This window comes from Phoenix dactylifera, unplaced genomic scaffold, assembly GCF_009389715.1.
Source record: "Phoenix dactylifera cultivar Barhee BC4 unplaced genomic scaffold, palm_55x_up_171113_PBpolish2nd_filt_p 000881F, whole genome shotgun sequence".
In the NCBI taxonomy this organism is placed as follows: Eukaryota; Viridiplantae; Streptophyta; class Magnoliopsida; order Arecales; family Arecaceae; genus Phoenix; species Phoenix dactylifera.
Window position 1 is genome coordinate 21,963 of NW_024068244.1, and position 10,678 is coordinate 32,640.

Consider the following 10,678-nt stretch of genomic DNA (forward strand, 5'->3'; position numbering starts at 1 on the left):
CACTTCAGCCAAATTGCATGATAGGGATATATATTTAATCTCATATCAGTTATGCAACAAATATATCTTCGATATTTGTATAGAACCAAAAAATCCAAATAGTATCTTTCGGCTAGCCTTTTAGCATCAGAATGACCCAACTCATGATCCATATAGGCTAAGAAATACTGCACTACAGCATAACTACATTTGCACCAGACCACAAGGCAAACATCTTGGATACCTGTAGAGCTTTCAAGTTAATCTCTTTGGATGAGATCCCTATAAGATTCATCTCTCTCTCATGCCTTGCAATACATTGGGAAGTTATCACGGAAAGATCACTGCCCGCTTAATCCAGGCTGCAGCCAGAATATTGCAGAACTAAACCGTGCCCGGCTACCAAGCTCTTCCCATCATTCAAATGGAGGGAAAAAAGCTATTTTTTCTTTGTCATGGCACTCTAGAGAAGGGAACCATATGAGGGACAATAGAACCAGTTATGTACATGAGCATTCATCAAATACACTCCTCAGAGAACTGGAGCATGCGGCAGCAGCTGAGGAAATTAAACCTCCTGGGCAAGGACCAGATTTTCTTTTAAGCATGAACCAGAATTAGCTTTAAATTTGTAATACTGAGAACTCTGATTGCATAACCAAAAACTACAAAAATGATGGTTACACAAAATGCCATGCTAATATATATATATATGAACAAAACCTCTAGTTGCAATAAAGTTCCTAATGAAAGCACTATTCTTTTTCTTCGCCCACAGAAAGGGAAGCACAAATGTGTAGTGAGTAATTTAGCAAATTGGCTCGTATAATGAATGAAGCATGACCTATTATTAATTTATCAGACTGCATAGCCTATTTGGGCCAGCATCATAGTGTTCCTTCTTCATGGCTTGGCAGAGAAAGAGCTAGCTTAGCTGAAATGACTATTTAGCAGCTTCTCACAACCTTACAGGAATTCCCAATCAGACTCCATGGTATCGTGAATAGAGGATGACTTCGAAAACGACGAAGCAGTAATTCCTTGTCTGTCCTGCATTGGCTTGCTGGTATCCTGGTGCCAATATGCTACCTGCCCATAATTCTTCGACAGCCGCAGTTTTGAAGTTATAGCAGCCTTGAGTTTTTTCTAATGAAGAAAACAATTGTCAGCCGGCAAATTTTGGCTCACAAAGAGCAAAGTTCATAAAATACTTGCACAATGTGGTTATTCCAAAACTCCAGATGCAGATGCATCATAAAGAATGGCAAATAGAAAACTACAGGAACTAAAACTCAACAGGAGGAAGTGATTACCCTCCTATAAGAAATGAAATCAAGCAAGAGTTGGCTGAGTGTTGGTCTAACTACTTCGATAATAAGAAATCGATCGACTATTACGATGTCAGCATATTAATGCTTGCAGATCATGTTTTATTTGCATCAACAAGTCAAGGGTAGAGAGAGCGCGAGAGAGATGATCAGCACAATTTCTACATAAGATCCAGTAGGGGATGGTAAACAATAGATTCCATCTGCCAGAAAGGAGATTAAAGTGGATAGGTGGACCCATGTTCCGATCAAGAAAATCAGGGTCTAAGATTTAGCTATGCAATCTTGGTAGGATACTAACAACAGGGTTTCCAATGTTCACTAGGTGCAGTCGGGGAGAAATACACTGAAGTACATGATTCCAATAAAGATCTAATGGCTGTTCAGCACTTATATCTGACCAGACAAATGTCTGTGAAACAAGAACTTGCACTAAGATCCACCTAGGGCTGCAAAAGAATATGGTCTCCCCAAGATCCAACCCAGATCCAAACCCAACAGGACTAGATCCAAACACCCAACAGGACCCTACCCAACCCAAACCAACATGAAACAATGCATCTGATTTGGTCTAAATGTAGACCCCACTAATATCTGATGTTCCAATTGGGTTCCTTTAATACATAGACCAAAATGAATTAGGTAGCTGCCTAACCTAACCTGACATGAGAATACATTCGTACTATATGCACATGAGCATGTACATGGCTATAAATTTGATGCACCTAATAAAATGATCGGACTGCTACGTATATTTAGAACTGCAAAACTATCTTCAAGTGATTAATAATGATATTTGAACAAGGCGAGACAAGTAGAAACTAATGCCATATAGTAAGGAAGTTGATATGACGTAAATTATAATAATAACAAAAAGCATGTCATGTATCTATGGGATACTAGCAATCAGCATGTGCAATGCACATTTCAAGAAAAAACATTATAAAATTTTACAGTTATATAAATCAAAACAATAATAAGAATAAAAATATTTCTTTATTTGTTTGCAGCTGTTTATTTATTTTTTCCTAATTTGTTTACTCTCATAATCTTTTTATTATGATTATTTGTTTCTAGCCGGTAGCTCCAATTTTTCTTATTTTTTTTCTATCAAATAATTATCTTTCAAATATTTTATTAAATCATGTCTAATGAATTTTATTTATTTTTCTAATTGTTTTCCTTACTTGTTTGGTTGTTCATATGGTCACTGCATTTGTTTTTCCTTATAATTGTTTGCACACAGGCTGGGGAAAGAGGAGAAATTGAGGGAGGATATGCTGGTGGGAGCGAAAAGAGGGAAGCAGGTTGTGGGGGAGTGTACATATTTTAAGTGAATTAAAGGTGAGAGAGAGCAAGGATGGATAGTCCAATATGTTTGGAAGTTTTGCATGTATATGTTCTTGACTTAGTGTGGTCCATTCAGGGAAGGGGAAGTGAGAAAGAAGTAACTAATGGAGTTAGATAGGGGGAGGAGGAAGGGGACCCATCTGAATCAAAAAAGGGAGGGAGGGAGGGGCAGAGAGAGAGAGAGAACACAATGTGATCACTGAGATGGGAGAGCGAGCAATTGGAGTAATTAAAGCATTTTTAGGATAAGTGGAAGTGTACTTTTTGAATGAAAATTGACAGAATCAAAAAGCATATTATAATTTTGAAACTATCATTTAAATAGTAGTATAGAAGTGCACCATCATGGTATATAATGAATGATAATCAAATAGCAAACAACTAATGGAAAATCCTGGTAAATCTGGATGACTGCATCATACAAAATGGATGGCATGATTTGTCATGCACAACAAGACTAATATGTGAGGCAGCTGCACCTTCTCATGACAATGAACATAGAAAATCAACCTTAAGTGTATAATCACATGATTTGCAGAGCACATCATGGCCAATATCGCTCAGTCATGTATAAGCAAGTGTAGACATTTTAGATAAACACACACAAGTGTTGGTGCTAGTTTTGTTTAATATGAAAGTATAATATCTATGAATTGCAAGTTACCTTGTATGACCTATTCTTGAATTCTTGATACGAGACTGAAGCAAGTTCATAGTCTTCATCATCATCATCCCAGCTATCCTGAAGATCTACATCCTCAAATTCTTCGAGTTCTGCACTCAGTTCAGCTAGATCAGTACTGCTGAACAAGTCTTCCCTACCAGAGAAGTCTGAAATTTCTGAAACGGCTGAACTTACAAAACCACTAATCAAGTATTTGGGGAATTAAAATCTATAAGAATCAACAATTCAACAAAGTGGGTCTGCCCAGATGCAAGATCAGCAATGATAAACTGATTTCCCTTTTTTCATTTTTGAGGGGAAGTGGTCAACTGAAGTTCATTGTACTTAATTTTGCATGTAGCAGTAAATGTCAGAACACATATGGGTGAACATTTGAAAATGAAACATGACATAACAAAATCCAAAACATAACTTGTTATATGTCCCTTGCAACAAGAAGGTATGGTATGTTTAAACAGGAGGTGCTCAGTGAAGCACAAATGGCCCTGAGAATTTCAGGGAGTGAAGCCTTTTTTCCAATTTAAAAATCCTAAGTCCGATCCTGGCCCAAACTTGTTCAACCTGAAGCTCTCGTGCCAATTCCCAGCCCAGCCCAACTGCCTGATTTCTTAGCCAAAAGACCAGTATTTTCAGTCTTCAAGCCAACCCTGCATTTACCATCTTGCAGTTTTGATAGCAGCTTTTCATTTCCCTTTTATCCATCAAAACAAAACCTCGATATAGGTTCTGAGTTATGAAAGAACGTCCTCTAATCTTAAAAGCTTTCAGTTCTAATACTACAATGGTGCAGAAAGGGTAAGGAATGGTAGAGGAAAAAAGCAAAAATTGCTCAGCAGAAGGAAACCGTTGTTGAACTAGAAAAATGAAGATATATCAGAAGAAAATGACAAAAGGAATCTAAATCTGACTTTGTAATTTTACAAGTGATGTATCACATCAAATCTTAAGCACAACTTTTTGACACTAAGGGCCTGTTTGGAACCCGAGCCAGTATCCGTGGATTATGTACTCTCTCATAAAAACTCTCAAGAAGCTAAAACCATGATTGAGAAAATCTAGAGATCAGAGGAGTCTGGCATTCCATTATTCCAATTTTAGAGAGATGGAATCTTCTTTCAATCGGTTTCTATTATTTCTACGAAATCAAGTCAAGATTACTGATTCTGAGCACCTCCACTCCCCTCAAAATTCTTGCCCATTTTAAGTTATTTCCCAACACCCCTTTCCTGCCAGCATATTATATTCAGGAATTAGGTACTCGCATGTCCAAAGAGGCCCAAAAGGGAGTTCGGGGAAACCACTACAAGAATAGAGACATAATACTGATGATTTTTAAATTCTGACACTTTACAATGGCAATTTACAGTGGCAGAGAGATTCAATTCAATCCCTAAAAAAGCTTGGTGGATTATATTATAACCTCAAAGTATGTCCAAAAAACATTACTGGAAAACCAATACTTAGGAAACTAAAATTTTGGCATAAGGATATAGTAGATAGTAGATGTGGTCACACCTAGGTTGACTCATAAGAAGCATTACTAATATTCCTAATGGAAAACTGCCAGTCAATGAAAACACATGGATGAGGCCTACATTCCACTTATCAAGCCAATTTAGGCAGACTAATGACCAAGGATCTGGCAAATCTTTTTATAGTTAATATGCAGAAAAGTGCATGAGCCACTAGAAGATATTAGAATCAAAGTCATACTTTATAGTACACATGTGATAAAATGGAACAGCCAGTACAAGGAAGAAAACAATTGGGAAGTTAAGCGCATACCTGATTCGGGTAATTGCACATCAGCCTCTGATCTATTAGTTCCAATTTTTTGCTCAAGTTCGTTTCCAAGAGACTGCACAAGAGATGCTGTGTCCTTAGATGTAGAGGTGCCTGCAATGACATCTATTTAGGAAAATTTATAAATGGTACATAACACCTGCAATGCAAACAACCAAATAAGCAAATACTGTACGTGGTTGATCAGAAAATGCATACCACATATTTCAGTTGATGTATTATTGCCCGACACAATGAACCTTTCTTCAAGCACCATATTGTTATGGGACTCTGATGGAAGGACTTCATCAGCTGACAGAGCACTTGTGACGTCAGAAGATGTGAATGCATCTGCAGTTTTTCTATAATTTCCATCTACACCTGTGCAACTAGAATCTGTAGTTTCAGCTGGAATTTGTTCCTTTTCATGTTCATTGCTTGGAGTATCTTGGGTTATATCAGGGAGTGTGACAAGTTTCATATCTTCCATTGAAGAAATGATAGGCTCCTCTATGGCAGAAGTTGCTAATTCATTTAAGTGGTTTTCATCAACTCTTTCACTTGATTTCTTATAATCATTATCAATAGATTTATCAAAATCTATCTCCTTAGCACAATTACTAGAAGGGTCGAGCCATTCATCAACCTCGTCAAGGAACTTTTTAACATGTTCACCCACTACATTAACATATTTGCGAGGAACCTGTCCAACAAAATAATATATTATTTTTTATAAGAAAGAATAAAAAAGAAAATAACGGATTGATGAGGGGAAAAAGATAAGGATCTTATATTACTAGGCAAATCACTTAATAAACTACTTATTCTGCTCAAGATAAAAGATGCCAACCTGAACCATTTTATTGGTGCACATTTTTTCTACCTTCTGATATATGTTGTCAGCCCAAGATGGATTTTCTTTTTGAGAGAAAGCCCACCCTCGATTTTCACATGTAAAATCCATACTGATCAAAGATAAGCTTCCTGGAAGAGAAAAAGAATCAACAAAAATTCATCACCCTCCCTTATCATGGAAGTTTTATTGATCAAACTTTTTCAAATTTTAATTTTCATACTCATTGGGCGTTGACATTATGTTTACCAACACAATATGTATAAACCAACTGCACATTAAAAGAACACAAACGCACATGCACACACAATTAAACATTCAAGGTGAGATAAGGCATTCATTTGTTTACTCCTAAGGATGAAAATATCAGTCCAATTCTATGATAAGAAAGCAGAAGAAACAATTGTATAAATGGATTAGCATGAAATTACTCAATAACCGCTACACAAAAACAATTAGGCTAGGCTTCCTTCAAGGATGATGGCATTGGTCCCAATAAAAGTTTGCAATTTTAAGTCACCTGCTTTAAGGCCCATTGATCACACATTTTCGATTAACCTAAAGGAGATTGTAGGTTCTGCTGCTATAATTCCCAATGCATCTCACGTAGCATTTACAACATGTGAAATAATATTATACTGAGATTGAAAATCAGCCATAGGAAGAGGACTAATGAAGATTTGACTGCAGCTTATCAGCAAGGACTTATCTTCTGCTGATTTCCTATTAAAGTTTGTGACAGTTATCCTTACAGTTGATGGTACAAATCTATTTAGCATCAAGATCACGTTGCAAACTACAATATTGTTGGCCTCAATACTATAAATTTACTTGATATCCCTAAATAGAACTGAATGGCGTCCATTACATAGCATGCCCTCCTATGTTGATTGAAGAACTACTCATAATTTGTAATATAACAGCTTTCCTTTCTTTCCCAAAATCACAAAGCTTTAGAACATCTCCCTATGCCTCTGTATCCATGATGGACTAAGCTTGGAAGTATGATTCATTAATAAATTTTAAACTTTCTGTGTGGCTTATAACATCGAAGGTGACAATGAATAGAAGAGAGATCAAATAGAAGGGAAACTGTGCAGTCACACAGGGGCAGATCATATGACAGCCACTTCCCCCTGCATCATTGCCCTCATCCCACGCACACAAACATATATGCACATGCACACACAATCACAGAGATATTTCTCCATTCACACATAGCTATCCTGTTTTCTTCCCCTTAAAAACATTGATGCGAAGTTATCAACTATGAGTAGTTGTTTATACTTCTGGTGTTTAAATTGGGATAATAAAAATATTCGAATGTTCATATCCTACACTAGGCATTGCCAAAATATTTGCTTTAAGAGATTTTTAAGTTGAAAATCAGGGTTGGTCCAAACGGCGTTTCTACAGAAGGCCGTTATAAAAATCACCTCCCGCACAGCTACATCCTTTTAGCATAGAATTTGTCACACCAAGAAAAAATTAAACCACAGAACTCCAAAAAACACGGGAGCATGTTACTACTAAACAGCTAACAAATAGAACCTGAAATACGCTACAAACTCCTCCTTCAAAGAAGTTCATGAAACAGAGAAACAAAAGAAAGAAGGAAACTATGAACTCCAACATATATTCGCATGATGGACTCCAGTCACAGAGATGAACAAGGATCTGTAACTGAAAGGTATCCAGCCTATTGCTGGATACCTAAAACCACATCAACTTAAAACACAAATGATCTCAACAGAAAGGACACAAAAATTTATTTCTACCATGATTTCGAATTCTTGTCAAGAAATAGCAAATAGCGAGAACGAAATAATAGGCCAACCGATTGTTCAAAACCCTATTGCTACGGTAAGCAGAAACACTACCACATATGCAAAATAGATTAGAAATCCCCTTCTGGAACATCTCCCACAATGTAATTTGTGAACAGTAGTGCATACGAGATGTCGTTTCATACAACGTCACATACATAATCTTAACAACTATTAATTCAGCATCAGGAGAATTACATTAGAACAAATAAAAAAAATCTCCCTTTTATCGTCAATTAGACTGTAAAATAAAAGTAAAGTAGGGAATTTATTACCAACACCAAGAAGTAGAATAACTCGGAAAACAACGACGACAACAACAACGAAAAAGAGCAGAAAAATCCAAAGGGCATGCATCATATACCGCTAAAAAAGCGCGCCAAGGTCAAGAGGTTGCGATCAAAAACAAAGCCCAGGAAAAATACCGAAAAGATTAGTCGACTTTAAGCGAAGAGCAAAGCGAACACGAACTCGAGAATTTCTCGAACTAGAACGAGAGGGGCCATGAAACGGAGGCGGAGGAGAGAGACGCTCGAGTAAAATGAAGTTGGGAAAGCAAGAAAACCTAATTAAGGAGAGACAGCTTCGGAATTGGAGTGGTGGCGGGACCCACGCACATAGATGCGTCGAAGAGGCAATCTTTTATTTATTTTCAAATTCTATAAAGATTCCCGTTTACTTAACTTGGAACACCTGTTTTAAATAGATAAGTTTCGGTGAAACGGAATCTTATTAGGGTTTAGAGTTTTAAGGGCTATAAAAATATTAAAGATTGATATGGTCACACCCGAACTATTGATAATGTACTCCCTTTGACGAGAAAGAGTCCGTACGAGTCACATTCCTTTTTTTAAGGGATATCAATCCCACTGCGATATGGCTTTTTGCCCCCGGACACCACGTTTAGAAAAACGAGTGCAAAAGCGAGCTCAAAAGCTGGCACCAAGCCATGGACCATGGTTAAAACAGAATAGTTGGCGCATATGCCATCGATGATCGATACATGAAGACGGAGGTAAAACAGTGCCAATAAAGATTACTCGCAGCCAAAAAAAAAATTACCCGATATAATTCAACCAAAAAAAAAAAAAGATTACTCGATATAGAGAAGAGACGTTATATGAAAAATATATAGAAGAAATCGACGTAAATGGATGATTTTTTTTTTTTTTTTTTTTTTGAACCGGAGGAGGTACATCATTCTTTCGTTTCTGGAAGCCGTCTCCAGTTGGCTTCCCGATTTATTAGCACGCAACATAAAAAAAACAACGGAAAGTACGGGTTTCTCCGTTCCTTTCTCCGACTCTGGGAACCGCCCTCCAATAAGCGGAAGTCTGACGACAACGGGATCGGCGCGGCTGCGCTTCAGCCTCCATGAAGCGAAGTCCGACTACATAGAGATCGGGAAGGCAGCGCTGCCGCCTGGGCTGACCACGGAGGACGCCCGCAAGATCCTAAAGCCGTTCACCCAGGACATCGTAGGTGACGCCATGCCGGACCAAGGGGAAGCTCTTCGTCCGCAGCTCGAATGGGAGACCACCTCCGCTCTGTCCACGCCTCGGACGGCGACGTCAAGGAGGCCGTCGTGATCCAAGAGGAGGCCACCGGCGGAGAAAGGGGTACGATTTCGTCCCCTACGTCCTTCCTCCACGGCCGGATGACAATTGCCCAGCCGGACACCCGCCGCCGTCCAGCCTGCCGTCGGTGTTGCATGCCTTCTGCAAGATCTATGTCGGCAGCGTACCCGCCGACATGGATGCTGACTCGCCCACTTCTCCTACGGCGGGATACAGGAAAGTCTAGAAGGAGAGGGTACAAGACGGCAGAGATGGCCAGGGCCGCACTCGTGAATCCCGTCGTCAAGACCATATTGGACGGGCATCAGATAGTTTTCAAGCTCGCCATCAATGGGAAGCAGCGGAAAGTGACGGACCCCTGGCACTGGAGATGCTGCGCCCACTGCCTGCCAGTTGAAGTCCAGGGTTAGCAGCCGGACGCCGAAGAGTGTGCTAATGTCCGTGAGTCCGGCAATCTCGGCCTCCGCTTGTAGTCCTAGTTTCCTAGCTCTCTGCATGATGGATTGAGAGGGATTACCTCTTTTAGCGGCTACTCTAGTTGGTGGATCCCAAGTGCAGCAGGGCTTGGTTATGTGGGGGCTCCAGAGCTCTCTATCTTCATTCGGGGCTGATGGCTACAGGAGTGGCTTGGATGATTCTTATACATATTTTTTTTTTAAGTATACTAGATAAAAGACAAGAAGTTATGAAGACTTCGGCATGGGTTCTTCTCGATCTGCATCTCATGTCACATAAGATGCCTCCTTAGATTAATGAGCAGTGGGAGCGTCCATAAGCCAGCACCATAGTTTCATAAATATACCGTGCAAGTGAGCTGGTGAAAGCCTGAGTTGGGAAGGGAGGCATTTTCGGCGACCGCCTGCCATTCGCCATGCACACATTCAAAATCTACAGACTGAACTATCAACATGTAGTCCATCATTTCAGTAACATGAGATAAGGTCTAGAGTATTCATTTACATGTAATTTTTGTAAGCAATATAGTTATTATTTTGTCATGTTACTCATAATAGTTTAGTATCAGAAGGCACTGTTCTTCACAGTCCAACTTGAACTTTCTTCTCTTGATTTAGCGTCATCGCTTTCAGCTTTTGTCAGGTAGGTAACGGCCGTAGTCCTCTTGCGCTGATGCGGCCTTCTAAGCAGAGGAAACTATTTAAGCTTGTTTGTTGCTTGCTAAGTTAGGACCCGGCGAACCGTTACCGATTGAACCAGCCAAACATCGCCCAAAAATGGGATATTAATCAAAATTTTACGCTCGCCAAAAAATGGCCAGGCTGGGGTCGCCCAAGAAAAAT

At 39.2% G+C, this 10,678-nt stretch overlaps 1 protein-coding gene across 6 annotated transcripts; it reads right to left on the reverse strand.

The window, feature by feature from the left end:
• Positions 1-511: 511 nt before the first annotated feature.
• On the reverse strand, positions 512-8,339 carry LOC103702995. 6 transcript variants are annotated; one of them, XM_039120770.1, is made up of 6 exons: positions 7,858-7,945; positions 6,008-6,108; positions 5,344-5,827; positions 5,128-5,250; positions 3,322-3,506; positions 512-1,125 (listed from the first exon to the last, which is right to left on the reverse strand). In XM_039120770.1, exons 1-6 carry the CDS (start codon positions 7,928-7,930, stop codon positions 946-948), a joined length of 1,146 nt encoding a protein of 381 aa, XP_038976698.1. In that variant the 5' UTR covers positions 7,931-7,945; the 3' UTR covers positions 512-945. The 6 variants fall into 6 exon arrangements, with proteins under 6 accessions (XP_038976698.1, XP_038976701.1, XP_038976696.1 ...); XM_039120773.1 differs by lacking the exon at positions 7,858-7,945 and adding an exon at positions 8,168-8,339 and having other exon boundaries at positions 597-1,125; positions 5,975-6,108; XM_039120768.1 differs by having other exon boundaries at positions 597-1,125; positions 5,975-6,108; positions 7,858-7,942.
• Between the last annotated feature and the right edge of the window lie 2,339 nt (positions 8,340-10,678).

Coding starts and splice junctions, on each gene's coding strand:
- LOC103702995 (XM_039120768.1), bottom strand. CDS start 7,930: ATGCACTACTGTTCACAAATTACATTGTGGGAGATGTTCCAGAAGGGG. Junction 6,109..7,857: donor TAATCTATTTTGCATATGTG/GTAGTGTTTCTG, acceptor TTTCTCTTCCAG/GAAGCTTATCTTTGATCAGT. Junction 5,828..5,974: donor GCACCAATAAAATGGTTCAG/GTTGGCATCTTT, acceptor TTTGTTGGACAG/GTTCCTCGCAAATATGTTAA.